This window comes from Salmo salar, chromosome ssa13 (assembly GCF_905237065.1).
Source record: "Salmo salar chromosome ssa13, Ssal_v3.1, whole genome shotgun sequence".
Lineage (NCBI taxonomy): Eukaryota > Metazoa > Chordata > Actinopteri > Salmoniformes > Salmonidae > Salmo > Salmo salar.
Genome location: NC_059454.1, coordinates 77285339 through 77301254, shown reverse-complemented (window position 1 = coordinate 77301254; position 15916 = coordinate 77285339). Strand labels below are relative to the sequence as shown.

General features: G+C 44.3%; 1 protein-coding gene and 1 non-coding gene across 7 annotated transcripts; both read left to right on the top strand.

Moving 5' to 3' along the window:
* The first annotated feature begins 64 nt into the window (after positions 1–64).
* On the top strand, positions 65–6589 carry shpk (sedoheptulokinase). 6 transcript variants are annotated; one of them, XM_014137935.2, is made up of 7 exons: positions 65–305; positions 556–630; positions 734–917; positions 1139–1291; positions 2596–2771; positions 5381–5581; positions 5720–6589. In XM_014137935.2, the coding sequence occupies exons 2-7, from the start codon at positions 597–599 to the stop codon at positions 6112–6114; spliced, it is 1143 nt and encodes a 380-aa protein (XP_013993410.1). In that variant the 5' UTR covers positions 65–305; positions 556–596; the 3' UTR covers positions 6115–6589. The 6 variants fall into 6 exon arrangements, with proteins under 6 accessions (XP_013993410.1, XP_045549519.1, XP_045549518.1 ...); XM_045693563.1 differs by having other exon boundaries at positions 713–917; XM_045693562.1 differs by having other exon boundaries at positions 489–630; positions 734–902.
* A 4894-nt stretch (positions 6590–11483) lies between these two features.
* On the top strand, positions 11484–12715 carry LOC106568067 (transient receptor potential cation channel, subfamily V, member 1). Its single transcript, XR_006758629.1, has 2 exons — positions 11484–12330; positions 12528–12715. It is a non-coding gene; the product is annotated as a transient receptor potential cation channel, subfamily V, member 1 (transcript).
* The last annotated feature ends 3201 nt before the right edge of the window (positions 12716–15916 follow it).

Here is a 15916-nt window from a genome sequence, read left to right as displayed (position 1 = left end):
ATATTTTTAAGGTGTATTTGTTGTGACCTATGACCTTTGTAATGAACTTTGGTCTCTACGGTGTCTGTCTGAGATCAAAATAGTAGAGCACTGTTTATTAACACTGCGCTCTGGATAAAACGGACAGATATTAATTGGCTAAGGAGCCTAATACTATCCGGGGAGCAACCATGGCGAAATATGTGCTCGGCATAGACATAGGAACTACTTCAATCAAGGTCGTGTTACTTGATATTAACTCAAAAACAGTAACGGATAGCTTCTCTTTGCCAACCAAGGCATATATCGTCAGCGACGAAACGCATGTATGTGACAGGTGACAGGCACCTCTCTCTGAATCACCGTACATAATGAGCTTTCACTCTTTCAAGTGTACAGCCTTTTAAGCCTTTCAAACTGGTGTGCATTTTATCTCAAATTGTGCATAATCCTGTTGATTTATAGACCTCTTCTTAACTATATATTATATGATTGGTTTTCCTTTGCAGGCCAAAGAGCAGGACTCTGTACAAATCATAACGACTCTGAATGAGTGCATTGCCTCTCTGCCCATAGACAAGCTCCAGAATGTCAGTAGAATTGGGGTGTCTGGACAAATGCATGGGGTTGTGTTCTGGAAAGCACAAACAGGTAAACCCATAAAGTGTGTCACCCACTATTATGTGGTATACATTTTTTATGTAGAAATCACCACACTCTTTATTCAAACAAGTCCTGTACTGTCTACCCTCAGGCTGTGATTGGTCAGGTGGAGACAGCCGTCACCTCTTCAGCCCTAGAGACACCAGTCATCTAATCACCTGGCAGGATGGGCGTTGCAACAGTGATTTCCTGTCTACTCTTCCAAACCCAGACTCACATCTCAGCATAGCCACAGGCTTTGGTTGTGCCACTATTTTCTGGTACATGAAACACAGGTACATAGGCCTATAATATCATGCCTACATGACTGATTTTGAGGAATAGGTTTACTTCATATACAGCCAGTCGACTCCTGATAAGTACACATGTAGGATAGGTTTATGTCTATTACACCCAGTTTACACTTATCCTATGTGCTCTTATCAGGAGTTTACTCTATAGACTATTAGATTCAGAAAGCTTGTCATTATTATTTTCACTGTGTGTTTGAATGCAGGCCGGGGTTCCTGTCTGACTTCATGGTGGCTGGAACCATCCATGACTATCTGGTGTCCATGCTGTGTGGCTTGGAGAGCTGTGTCATGACTGGCCAGAATGCAGCCAGCTGGGGCTACTTCAACACTGCCACCAACCAGTGGAACATAGACATGTGAGCACAATATCCTGGCCTTCTTCCTTTTCTAGCACCAATTCTATGCTTTTTAGTACAAAATATGTTATTACTAACATACTACATACTGAACATAATATGAATGCATTTGTTGTGTTATGTTGTGTTGTGTGTTAGCTAACATGTACAGGTAACTGCCAAAATAGAGGAAACACCAGCATAAAGTGTCTTAATAGGGCGTTGGGCCACCACGAGCCAGAACAGATTCAATGCACCTTGTCATAGATTCTAAGTGTCTGGAACTCTATTGGAGAGGACACCATTCTTCTACGACAAATCCATAATTTTCTGTTTTGTTGATGGTGGTGGAAAACCTTGTCTTAGGTGCCGCTCCAGAATCTCCCATAAGTGTTCAATTGGGTTTTTGTTTTCATGTTCATCAAACCATTCAGTGACCACTCATGCCCCGTGGATGGGGGCATTGTCATTGTATGGGGTCATAGCCATGGTAGCCAAAATAATGGCCTGCCCAGCATTTTATTTAACTAGGCAAGTCAGTTAAAAACAAATTCTTATTTACAATGACCGCCTACCCCGGCCAAACCCGGACGACGCTGGGCCAATTGTGCGCCGCCCTATGGGACTCCCAATCACGGCCGGTTGTGATACAGCCTGGAATCGAACCAGGGTCTGTAGTGACGCCTCTAGCACTGAGATGCAGTGCCTTAGACCGCTGCGCCACTCGGGAGGCGCGGGGTCACATGACCATAAGCATGATGGGACGTTAATTGCTTAAAGGCCCAGTGCAATAAAAAACTAGATTTTTCTGTGTTTTGTATATACTTCCACACTATGATGTTGGAAGAATACTGTGAAATTGTGAAAATTATGATAATGCCCTTTTAGTGTAAGAGCTGTTTGTTTGCTGGGATGGAGTTTTGGCCTGCCTGGTGACATCACCATGCGGTAAATTAGTCAATAGAACAAAAAGAAAGACAGTTCTAAACCTCTCTTAGCAGCTAGTTTTCAGTTTCCCCTCCCCACTCAGACCACTCCCAAAATTGTTGCTTGAGAAATTGCTCTTGCTAAGAAGTAATTTTTGGTTTCTTTTTGACCATTTTGATTGAAAACAATCACAGGAAATTATTTATTGTTACCTAGAAATGATTTGATATTGAGATAAAAACGTCTGCATAGGGACTTTAATCAACTCAATAACCACATCTGTGTGAAAGCACCTGCTTTCAATATACTTTGTATCCCTCATTTACTCAAGTGTTTCCGTTATTTTGGCAGTTACCTGTATCTTTGTGTGTATGTGTGCGTGTGTGTGCATGCTCTAGTCTGAAGGATGCTGGCTTTCCTGTGCACCTGCTCCCTGAGTGTGTGCCGTCTGGCTGCATGGCTGGTCAGACGTGTTGTGAGTGGCATGGCGTCCCTGCCAGCACACCAGTAGGGGCAGCCCTGGGGGACTTCCAGTGTTCTGTCTACTCCAGCATGACTGACAGGACGGATGCAGGTGAAGAGGGGCAGTTTGACCTTTGAATGTCAATAGTATTGCTGAATGAGGATTGAATAGATATAAGCTATATATGGCAACAGCTCCACCTTAAACGTTCCGATAGGCTAGGAGGGAAATTCTGAATTCTGTGCTTACACCTTGTCACGTCCTGACCAGTATAAGGGTTATTTGTTATTGTAGTTTGGTCAGGACGTGGCAGAGGGTATTTGTTTTATGTGGTTCGGGGTGGTGGTTTATTTAGTAGGGCGTTTGATTTATTATTTCCGGGTTTTTGGGTAATGTTCTATGTTTGTATTTCTATGTGGTCTCTGGTCTTTTGTATTTCTATGTCTGGTTTATTGGGCTTGGACTCTCAATTGGAGGCAGGTGTTTTCTCGTTGCCTCTGATTGGGAGTCCTATATATGGGTATGTGTTTGGTTTAGTGTGTGTGTGGGAGATTGTTTCTTGTTTTGTGTGTGTGAGCATGACAAGACTGTTTTGTTGTTCGTGCGTTTCGTTTTGTTGTTTTGGTGTTCTTTTTATTTAAAATAAAATACAATATGAGCATCCACATTCCTGCTGCGTTTTGGTCCTCCATTCCCGACGACAACCGTTACAGAATCTCCCACCACAAATGGACCAAGCAGCGGAGTAAGGAGCAAGGGGAATTCAATATGGACTGGCGGGAGAAATGGACGTGGGAGCAGATTCTGGCCAGAGAGGGTCCATGGAGGAAGTCTAGTGAGGACCGGGAACGCTACCGGGGGACACGACTGGCGTTTAAGCCCGAGAGGCAGCCCCAAGAATATTTTTTTGGGGGGGCACATGGGTAGTTTGGCTGGGCGAGGAGTGAGCCCCAGGCCAAATCCCCGTACCTTTTCTGGGCAACCAGTGAATGGACAGGTCCCGTGCTTCGGGGTAATGGGTACTGTGGCGAGGCCAAGTATTTTTAGGCCGGTACGCGCAATACCAGCGCCCCGCAATTGCCAGGGGGAAGTGGGCATCCAGCCAGTAAGAGCGATGCCAGTTCTGCGCTCGAGTCCGCCAGTATGCCTCTACGGTCCAGTGCGTCAGCCCTGTCCAACTCGTCCTGTTCCCGCTCCCCGCACTAGCCCTGAGGTGCATGTTCCCAGGCTGATACCTCCAGTACCAGCACCACGCATCAGGCTTCCAGTGCGTCAACCCAGTCCGACTCGGCCTGTTCCCGCTCCCCGCACTAGCCCTGAGGTGCGTGTTCCCAGGCTGGTACCTCCAGTACCAGCACCACGCATCAGGCTTCCAGTGCGTCAACCCAGTCCGACTCGGCCTGTTCCCGCTCCCCGCACTAGCCCTGAGGTGCGTGTCCCCAGACTGGCACATCCAGTACCACGCATCAGACTTCCAGTGCGTCAGCCCAGCCTCGAGAGTTCGGCAACAGTGTGCAGTCCAGAGTATCCGGCAACAGTGTGCAGTCCAGAGTATCCGGCAACAGTGTGCAGTCCAGAGTATCCGGCAACAGTGTGCAGTCCAGAGTATCCGGCAACAGTGTGCAGTCCAGAGTATCCGGCAACAGTGTCTAGTCCGGAACCGAGGGAGTCTGCCTGCGACCCGGAACCGAGGGGGTCTGCCTGCGACCCGGAACCGAGGGGGTCGGCCTGCGACCCGGGACCGAGGGAATCTACCTGTGACCCAGAACCGGGTGAGTCTGCCTATGACCCGGAACCAAGGGACCCGGAACTGAGTAAGTCTATTGACGATCCGGAACTAAATATAAGTAACTGTGTTTCAAATGAGTCTGCCTACAGTGTGGAACGGAAGAGGTCTGCCTACGATCCGGAACGAGGGGAGTCTGCCTACGGCCCGAAACTGATCAAGTCTGTCTGCATTCTGGAGGACAGTAGGCCGGAGCCTGAACCACCACCTGTATAGGTGGGTTGGGGAGGGGGGGGTGTAGCACAAGTGCCGTCGGTGACGGCAGCCACCCTCCCTTCCCTCCCTTTAGTTTAGGGGGATTTTTTTTTTTTATTTATTTATGAGGTGCATCCGGGGTCTGCACCTTTAGGGGGGGGTACTGTCACGTCCTGACCAGTATAAGGGTTATTTGTTATTGTAGTTTAGTCAGGACGTGGCAGAGGGTATTTGTTTTATGTGGTTCGGGGTGGTGGTTTATTTAGTAGGGCGTTTGATTTATTATTTCCGGGTTTTTGGGTAATGTTCTATGTGGTCTCTGGTCTTTTGTATTTCTATGTCTGGTTTATTGGGCTTGGACTCTCAATTGGAGGCAGGTGTTTTCTCGTTGCCTCTGATTGGGAGTCCTATATATGGGTATGTGTTTGGTTTAGTGTTTGTGGGAGATTGTTTCTTGTTTTGCATGTGTGAGCCTGACAAGACTGTTTTGTTGTTCGTGCGTTTTCGTTTTGTTGTTTTGGTGTTCTTTTTATTTAAAATACAAGATGAGCATCCACATTCCTGCTGCGTTTTGGTCCTCCATTCCCGACGACAACCGTTACACACCTATCCATCTTTCAGATCTACTTTAGTGCCTAAATGCTAATGATAGGAACTAGGGGTTGATTAAGCATTCACTTTTGAAATTAAACTTTATCATTGATTATAATAAGGTAACCGTTTCTGTGCCTCTTTGCAGTTCTCAATATAAGCACCTCAGCCCAGCTGACCTATGCCATGCCACTTGACTTCACTCCGCCAAATATCCCTGATCCCACCTCTTCCATCTCCTACGTCCCTTACTTTGATGGCTCTTACTTGGCGGTGGCAGCATCGCTCAACGGAGGGAACGTGATGGCCACTCTTGTAGGCATGCTGAGTGGCTGGATGAACGAACTAGGTAAATGAATCCATAAACTTTCACCTACTGTCATTGACTTAGTCATAAACCCTGTACGTTTGTGTCACTTTCAGAAGGCATGTTAAGTCCATGAGAGCTACTTAGTCATTACACCTATTTCATCTTTTTACCTAATAGAGGTGGAAGTGAGCGACTCCAGCTTGTATGAGAAGCTGATCAGATGTGCTCTTGGCGTGGACAGTAGTGACCTGAGGGTTAGTCCTACCATCCTGGGGGAAAGACATGACCCGCTCAGCCTGGGCCAGGTGTCCAACATACACCCTTCCAACCTCTCCCTGGGCCACATGACCAGAGCGGTGTGCCGTGGTGTTCTGGACAATATCACCTCCATGATGCACCCTGTCTTCCTGCTGGAGGCCGGAGTGCAAAGGATAAAGGGCAGTGGGAGTGCCTTATCCCGTAACGCAGTACTCAGACAGGAAGCAGAAAGGGCGTTTCCTCTGCCTGTGGAATACGGACAGGATGTGGACTCAGCTGTGGGTGTGGCGATAGTCTTTCATGACAGAATGTGAGTTATGATTCACACAGAGGGACTATTTGTTTACTTGCATATTTGAATAATTGAATTGTATTTTTTCTGAATGACTAACAGTGACTATTACGATCAACATCATGCTTATTTTACATTCCATTGATATCCTCAGACATGTTTATTAATGAATTCTATTGGAAACTCATTGTGCAACCTCCAATCAAAATGTCTCACATTTATAGTATGAACTAAAAGTTAAATTAGGCCTATAGTAAGTGGTAATTGGTCATGTATAGTTAACTACAGTAAAAAAAAAAAAGTACTTTATTCATGTTTGCATTAGTGCACTTGAAATTTCAACTAAAACATTGTTCTGCTACTGCTAGCTTACATATCAGTGTTATTAGTAATAATTACTTAGGTAAGATTTTAGTATTGATAATGATTACAACTGTTTTTACTTAATGATTCAATTATTATGTTATAATGGCATGTAAAATAAATCTTAAATCTTGTTGATGCCTCTAACTATATATCAGTCTATTCTCATCAGCAGAGGTTTTCTGACCACAATATTAGTCACAGGAACAGAGACTCACCAACAACAAAGCATGTTGGTAGATCTGAGAAAAGGCAGACTCTCGGGAAGCTCTGCAAAGTGGTTCTGAAAGAAAGAAGAACTGAATGTTATATGTTATATGAAAGGAGAAGTAAACCCCCTGTGATGAGACATTCAAAACAATAAGTAAGTAATGAATCATCTGATAATATGTAATTATGTACAATTACACTGAACAAAAATATAAATGCAACATGCAACAATTTCAATTTTTTTACTGAGGTACAGTTCATATAACAAAATCAGTCAATGGAAATACATTTATTAGGCCCTAATCTATGTATTTCAAATTACTGGGAATACAGATATGCAACTGTTGGTCACAGATACCTTAAAAAAAGGTAGGGCCATGGATCAGAAAACCAGTCAGTATCTGGTGTGACCAACATTTACCAACATGTTGGTAGATATTGGCGGGAACTGGAACACGCTGTCGTACACGTTGATCCAGAGCATCCTCAATGGTTGACATGTCTGGTGAGTACAGTATGCAGGCCATGGAAGAACTGGGACATTTTCAGCTTTGTGTACAGATCCTTGCGACATGGGACTGTGCATTATCTTGCTGAAACATGATATGATGGCAGTGGATGAATGGCACGACAATGGATCTCAGGATCTCATCATGGTGTCTTTGTGCATTACAATTACCATCAATAAAATTTAATTGTGTTTGTTGTCCGTAGCTTATGTCTGCCCATACCCTAACCCCACCACCATCATGAGGTTCTCATCAGAAAACCTCTCGTCCACACGACGCCATCTGTTCGGTGCAGTTGAAACGAGGATTCATCCGTGAAGAGCACACTTCTCCAGCGTGCCAGTGGCCATTGAAGGTGAGCATTTTCCCACTGAAGTCTACGCCGAACTGCAGTCAGGTCAAGACCCTGGTGAGGAGAACGAGCATACAGACAAGCTTCCCTGAGACGGTTTCTGACAGTTTGTGCAGAAATTCTTTGGTTTTTGGTCTCAGACGATCGCGCAGGTGAAGAAGCCGGATATGGAGGTCCTGGGTTGGTGTGGTTACATGTGGTCTGCGGTTGTGAGACCAGTTGGACATACTGCCAAATTCTCTAAAACGATGTTATGGTAGAGAAATGAACATTAAATTCTCTGGCAACAGTTCTGGTGGACATTCCTGCAGTCAGCATGTCAATTGCACGCTCCCTCAAAACTTGAGACATCTGTGGCACATTTTAGAGTGGCCTTTTATCGTCCGCAGCACAAGGTGCATCTGTGCAATGATCATACTGTTTAATCAGCTTCTTGATATGCAACACCTGTCAGGTGGATGGATTATTTTTTTCAAATAAGAAATGCTCATTAACTGGGATGTAAACAGAGAAATAAGCTTTTTGTGTGTATGGAAAATTTCTGGGATCTTTATTTAAGTTCATGAAACACTTGCTTTTATGTTGCGTTTATATTTTTTGGTTCAGTGTAGATGAATCATCTACTTTTGTGTTATTACATTGTTATGATGTATACAAAGTATTCAAGAAGATAGATGCCTGTGCCTCTAACTAACTAGACAGTACCATTAGGTCATATAGGGACATTAGAAAACCTCTGGTCAGTTGTGCAAAATGTTGTAGGCTACTAAATGTGTGAAGTAATGAGAAGGGGATGATATTTTAGCTAAGCATTTGCAACATAATGTTGTACAACAAGGGGCAAATCAGGACACCGAAATTAACTTTTGAAGCAGAGATTGTGAAATACCGAATTTGCTAATTTTACCTTGCCGTCCAACTTTGAGGATTTACTAATAATGTTGGTCCAACACCTTATCAACTATGGATGTGGTGTTCTATGTTTTTATCAATAGGGATACAGTATGTATACATATGGTGATTATGCATAAACAAGAGCCAATGGCTAAACTGATGTCCATTTACTTTTGAATATAATGTTAACAACATACCTTTACAATAAATCTGTTATTTGTCAACTTTCATAACAATTAGCTAAGATCCTTTGTGCATCTCCTGGTCACTATCATTGCTGTCGCAGCTGTGCACCAGAGGCTGGGTCAATAACACCAAGGGTCAGCCATCTAGCCTTTTAAGCTTTCAGAGCAGAGCTCTCTCTGGTGGTAATGTACTCTTATACTCTCTGATACTCCCTGCATGTGTGTATGAATCTCACTACTACTCACAGTTGTAGTGAGTAAGATTCACGCACCCTCTGTTTGTAGAGGTTGAATTGTCTTGTGGTTGTGGATTTAAGACCTTTATTTAATATAAAGAGGATATGATGGACAGAGACATAAGAGAAAATGTGATCCAACAGACCACTCAGTGAAATGCTCTTTATACTGGCACGGAAGGAATTAATTAATTTCTGTGTAAGTACACAGTTTGTTAGATCCCAGATGGTTTCATGTCCTTGTTTGAATGATTTGATCATACGTAGGTGTTGGTGATGGCTTGCATTTGCTTTGTTTATGTGAGAAGCTTTCAGTTCTATTGCTTTAACTGACTTGTAGGAGAGTTTAAAACTGTAAACATTCACTCCAGTCAACATGTTGTGCATGAGATCACTGAGAGAAACTACTGTGTAGGCTACCAGTAGACACCATGAAGATAACCAAATCACAATTTCTCACTGTTTGGCATTGCATGCGCATTATTAATTACACGTGTCTGAAACTGCAATTCTAAAATGTATTGTTTCCATGATGATACATGATGTCATTGTCTACAAGTCTAGTCGGTTTTAAACAAGGCCTGCACAGGAGGACAATTCAAATGTACACAGTTACAGACAGACTGTATCAGAGCAGATTAAAACAAGCACAACAACTAGATTACTTAGCCTGAGTTTCAGCTATATTGCGGTTAATGTGATGTCTATTAGACTGAGAAAAACAATAATGTTTTCAAGTGAGAACCATAGTATACATTGTGGTGAGGGAGATCTCATCGTTGACAAGCTACAGTTGGTAGAAGCTGTAGTTTTGTTTTTGTGTATCTTTTTATTAGTAGGTGTCACGTCCTGACCAGTAAAAGGGGCTATTTGTCATTGTAGTTTGGTCAGGGGTTGTTTGTTTTGTGTGTTTCGGTGTTTTTGGTTTATGTTCTATATTTTCTATGTGTATAACTAGTTTTCTGTTTCTATGTTGGGTTTTTGGCAATGACCTCCAATTAGAGGAAGCTGGTTGTCGTTGTCTCTAATTGGAGGCCATATTTAGTTGGGTTTGTTTTCACTTGTGTTTTGTGGGTGGTTATTTTCTGTATAGCCTGGGAGCCGTATGGAACTGTTATCGTCGTTTGTTTATTTTGTTTTGAGTGTTCTTTAATAAATTAAGAAGATGAGCACTTTACCCGCTGCGCCTTGGTCCAATTTTTACGACGCTTATGACAGAACCACCCACCAAAAAAGGACCAAGCAGCGGAAGAAGGAGCAGCAGGAGAGATATTTGGAGTCATGGATGTGGGAGGAGATCCTTGATGGCAAGGGTCCATAGAGCCAGGCTGGGGAGTACCAGCGCCCAAAGGAGGAACTGGAGGAAGCGAAGAGGGAACGACGGAGGTACGAGGCGTTGCATCCTCCATTTCAGGAGGTGGAGAGGCAGCCCCAAATTGTTTTTTTGGGGAGGGGGGCATACGGGGAGTTTGGCTAAGTCAGGGGGCACCCTGACCTAACTTCCCAGGCGTACAGGAGAGATCCGTGGATCAAACCGGAGCCAGTCAAGGAGTCAAGCGAGGAGTTTGATGCGAGATTCCGGAGAATGGTGCTGGCGGAAAGGGCACTACGAAGCTGGTCGGACAGAGGGGCGAGAAATGCATTACGGGGTAGTGCGCACTATCTCGCCCATCCGCACGCACAGTCCGGTGCGGTCGATACGGGCTCCGCATCGTTGCCGGGCTACAGTGACCATCCAACCAGGACGGGTTGTGCAGGCCGTGCGCTCCAGACCTCCAGTGCGCCTTCACAGCCCAGTACGTCCTGTTCCTGCTCCTCGCACTCGCCCTGAGGTGCGTGTTAATAGTCTGGCGCCTCCAAAGCCAGCCCCACGCATCAGGCCTCCAGTGCGCCTGCCCAGTCCGGGGCGTCCTGTTCCTGCTCTCCGCACTCGCCCTGAGGTGCGTGTTAATAGTCCGGCGCCTCCAAAGCCAGCCCCACGCATCAGGCCTCCAGTGCGCCTGCTCACCCCGGAGCCTCCAGCGCCGCTCCAGCTACCCGCACGAGCCTGAGGTGCGGTACTAGCCCGGCGCCTCCTAAGCCAGTCCCACGCATCAGGCCTCCAGTGCGCCTGCTCACCCCGGAGCCTCCAGCGACGCTCTTCAGCCCTGAGCCTCCAGCGACGCTCCTCAGCCCTGGGCCTCCAGCGACGCTCCTCAGCCCTGGGCCTCCAGCGACGCTCCTCAGCCTTGGGCCTCCAGCGACGCTCCTCCGCCCTGGGCCTCCAGCGACGCTCCTCCGCCCTGGGCCTCCAGCGACGCTCCTCAGCCCGGGGCTTCCAGCGACCTGACCAGTAAAAGGGGTTATTTGTCATTGTAGTTTGGTCAGGGCGTGGCAGGGGGTGTTTTGTTTTGTGTGTTTCGGTGTTTTTGGTTTATGTTCTATATTTTCTATGTGTATATCTAGTTCTCTATTTCTATGTTGGGTTTTTGGCAATGACCTCCAATTAGAGGAAGCTGGTTGTCGTTGTCTCTAATTGGAGGCCATATTTAGTTGGGTTTGTTTTCACTTGTGTTTTGTGGGTGGTTATTTTCTGTATAGCCTGGGAGCCTTATGGAACTGTTATCGTCGTTTGTTTATTTTGTTTTGAGTGTTCTTTAATAAATTAAGAAGATGAGCACTTTACCCGCTGCGCCTTGGTCCAATCCTTACGACGCCTATGACAGTAGGGAGGGGTTGGTAATCATATTTTTTTTTGTCTGAGAGGAAGCCATCTTGAGCCCTAATGGGTCCAGCAGCATTATGAGACAAGTAGATGTGGATCCGAAAAGTAGATCAAGTGACAGCAAAATGGCCACATCAATTATGCATACAGACATGATCTCATAGTGGATAAGAGTCTTTGTTCACATGCACACTGTTTAACACTGAGTGTGGTGCCATGCAAATGGACACGAGGGACACATTCGTTTTACAATAATGTATCAGCAGAAGAACAATATGTTGCTCAAAAAACAAGTGTGACTAATGTTGTGCATTATATGATTTGTTTTCAGAATGCTGTAGCCCCTAATAACGCAGTTATGCAGATTTGTCTCAATTATGTGGTTTAATCAAGGGTATCAACCTGAAATATTTGATGAGAATGAGATGGATCTAGATGTGCAGGGTTATAAATGGGGATGGACACTTGGTTGAATTATGGTCCTGACTTCTTTCTGTTCTTCCACATGTGATGTTCCCTTCATGGTGGGCAGAGAAGAACTTTACAGTTTCACTCTGAGTCATTGTCTACCCCTTCCTCTTTTCTAAGGCATGTTGAGGGAAATAATAACAAAACAAGTTGTTTTTCTATTACAGTTGTAATGGGGAAGTACTAATAAATAACCAGCTTTGTTAGCCATCTGGGGGTGAAACATCACATATCTTAAAGCTGGTGTATTCAGAGCTCAACTCTCCTACCATGTTTCAGAGGATCCATGAACATTTTACGGCACATTTTAGATAAATGTAAGAAATTATTTTTGGTCATATGTAAATTCAATGTCAAGTTATTAAAATGTGTATGACCAAACAATATTTGACCAGGTCAAAACTTAGGAAGATAACCAATTAGATTTGGTAAATCCTCTCAGGGGATTTATAGCATACTGAACATACTGTATTTACATGAATGTGATGTGTTATCATTGTATGGTCTCTTCCAGACCATCGGTGCGAGGAGTCATTATGAGCAAGGCAATGGACCTAGAGTACCCTACCTTCTCTCTGGAGACAGTGGACAGGAAGAATGATGAGAAGGCACAGAGCAGACAGGTGAAGAATCCTGACTGCCATGGAGGAGGAACTGGAGAATGCCATACCCAAGATCAGATTCAATCTCAACTTTGACAAGTGAGACGGCACGTTCACTGAACGTAATAACACATACTGTGCTGTATGGGGACAATTGGTGTTTATAGCCTTATTGTAGTAACACTAATAACAGTTTTAACACTGTTTGAGAGGACACAACTGTCTTTCTCAGGGGGAAGGTTTTGTTCATCAGAAGCTCATTTACAATATCATTAGAATAAGGCCTTTTGTTTTAAAGCCCTTTTGGGCATGACCATGTGTATTTTGTTTTCCAATTGAAAAATAAATGCTTTCCCAATACTAAAGTCTAACATGTTTCTTTGTAGGAAAATAAAAGGTTTGGAGGAGAACAAAGAGGAGGGGGCAGCTGTTTGAGGCCGTGTCCACTGGGAATGTCATGAAGCTTGAGGGTCTTGTTCAGTACTTGCATCAGTCCACGAAGAAGCTCTCCAACACTGAGTGTTAGGCACACTTTTATATTCTGTAGTATTGTATAATTTTTGCATTTTAGGGTATCATTGTACATTAGTACTTTACAGCTTCATGTCCACACCTCGGCTACACTATAGCCTTAACCCTAGCCATTACCCTAACCCTATCTTCATGTCCACATCCCAGTTCAACCCTAACCTCAACCCTAGCCCTAGAGTGGTTATAAATTGTACTTATAGCTGTAACCTTAGCCTTAACCCTATCCCTAACCCAAGTAAAGTGTAAGTACAATGAGTTATTACAATATTTGTTACACTGTGATTACACAGTTATAAGGGCCCTGTAATGTAACGCAGGTAGCCTAGCGGTTAAGAGTGTTGGGCCAGTAACTGAAAGTTCGCTGGTTCGAATCCCTGAACTGACTAGGTGAACAATCTGCCGGAGTGCCCCTGAGTAAGACACTTAACCTAATTGCTCCTGTAAATCGCTCTGGATAACAGCGAATGCTAAATGGCCAAAAAAATGAACGTAAATGGATAATATTTTTAGTCTGTGTATTCTTTTATACTCCATTCTTTCACCTCCTGCTCTCCTAGATCAATCGTATGGTAAAAACACCCTGCTGAAGGCTCTACTGAATCTGAGAGACGGCAGAAATAACGCAATTCAATTTCTCCTTGACATCTCAGAGAAGATGGGGGACATCAAATAATTCATAAATGTAGCATACACCAACAGCTTTTACAAAGGTGAACTTTCATATAACCAGAATTATCATTACTTGATGTTATTCATCTATTCTACACCATGTTTCTGACAACTCAGTTTTATGTACACAGCCCTCAACCAATGTAATATAAAAATACAGTAATGTTAGTGTATATGTAAGGCCATGCATTTTCTGACAGTCTATCCTTTCTATCTCTGTATCATTCAGGGCAAACAGCCCTTCATATTGCCATTGAGAGAAGGAGCACCTATTCTGTTCAGCTATTGATCAAGAAAGGAGCAGAAGTCCGTGCCAAAGCCTGTGGGAAATTCTTCCAGCCTCATGATCAACTCAGCTTCTACTGTAGTTTGGTGAGTGTGTCAGTATCACTGTGCCTTGAACAGTGCCCTCCTCTGGTAGGTTTGCAACAGACTTCCCTGCTTGTCAGACCTCTAGTCATTCCTCTGAGAGAATAATGATTCCCTTGTTTATGACAGGGAATTGTATGAAAGGGTTTTGTGAAACCTTACAGAAAGTGTGTTTGCATATCCAGAAAATACAATTGTCACTGTTGTGGTGGGTAGAGTGATGGAAAATACATTAAAGTGAGGGAAAATGTGTTTCCAGGTGAGCTGACTCTGCCCCTGGCTGTGTGCACAAACCAACCTGAGGTAGATTCCTTCCTGCTGGAGAACTCCTACCATTGGGTGGATGTGAGAGAGAGGGACTCCCTGGGTAACATGGTGCTGCATACCCTGGTGGTGGTGTCAACTGATAACACACCAGAGAACACGGACTTCATCACCTCCATGTACGACTACATCCTCACCACGGCTGCTCACCTGCACCCCAGGTGGAGGCTGGAAGACTTGGACAACAACCAGGGCCTGACGCCTATAAAACTGGCAAGATCGGGGTAAGGAAGGAGTCTGATATGGAGTAATGTTGTATGGTTGTTCGGCCCACTACTGTATGTAGACCTACTGGAGAACAGATCAACAGTTTGTTGTTTACAAATTAAGCCATCTGATCTTTCATGTAATATTTTGTTCATGTTAGTCATCAGAAGAAAATCCATTGTTCCTCCATATGTGTTTATGATAATGTGCTACATCCTTCCATTACGTGTTGGCCAATTGTTGTATTCTTCCTCTAGCTGTTTGAGAACATGATGCATCGTGAGTTCCATGAGAGGAAGACCAGACACCTGTCCCGTAAATTCACTGAGTGGGTGTACAGACCTGTCCATTCCTCCCTGGACGATTTGGCCTCACTGTGACTCCTAGGAGAAGAACTCTGTCCTGGAGATTGTCTACAGCGTTAATATAATAAGGATCAAATCATAAGCCCCATTTGGTGCTATAATGCATCCATTGTCCTGATCTTGTTCACATGAATCTACACTGTGTCTGCATTTTGACCAGACTTCCTGATCCCTCCCTGTATGCAAATTATTTCAGAAATATTATTTCAAAATAATATGTATTTATTTAAAGACACATATTGATGGCCTGAGGCAATGGTGCCTCCTGTCAATGATTTAAGAGGGCTGGATAATGATTATTTAAATGGTTTCACTGTTCAGCTCCGTCTACACACAATGTGTGCCTGACTACCTTCAGAGGTGGTCAGGAAGATCAGATCACAATGCATCTTTTAATCGTCTAAACCTGTCTAGAAAAGTGGGCCAAATCAGAATGTGGACAAGATTAAGGACTTATGTTAGCACCACGTTTAAATGGGTCTCTAAATGCCATCTCCCGTCGTTGTGCCCTTGAGAAAGGCACTCAACCCTTATCTGCTCCAGGGGTGCTTCACGGTGGTTGACCCTGTGCACCTGTGCTCCAACCTCTCTGTGGGTGTGTCTCGGGGGTACGTGTACTGTAAGAAAATGCATTTCAAGAGAAAGAGAGACCAAAAGTAAGATCTACTTGCATCAAAGTGTGATTCTACCCACTGGGCACAGATGTCAATTCAACGTCTATTGCACATTGGTTCAAATTAATTTAATTGAAATGATGCGGAAACAACGTTGATTCAACCAATGTGTGCCCAGTGGGTAGTAGTAGCATTTTATTTTAGAATCGCCAACCAGACTGA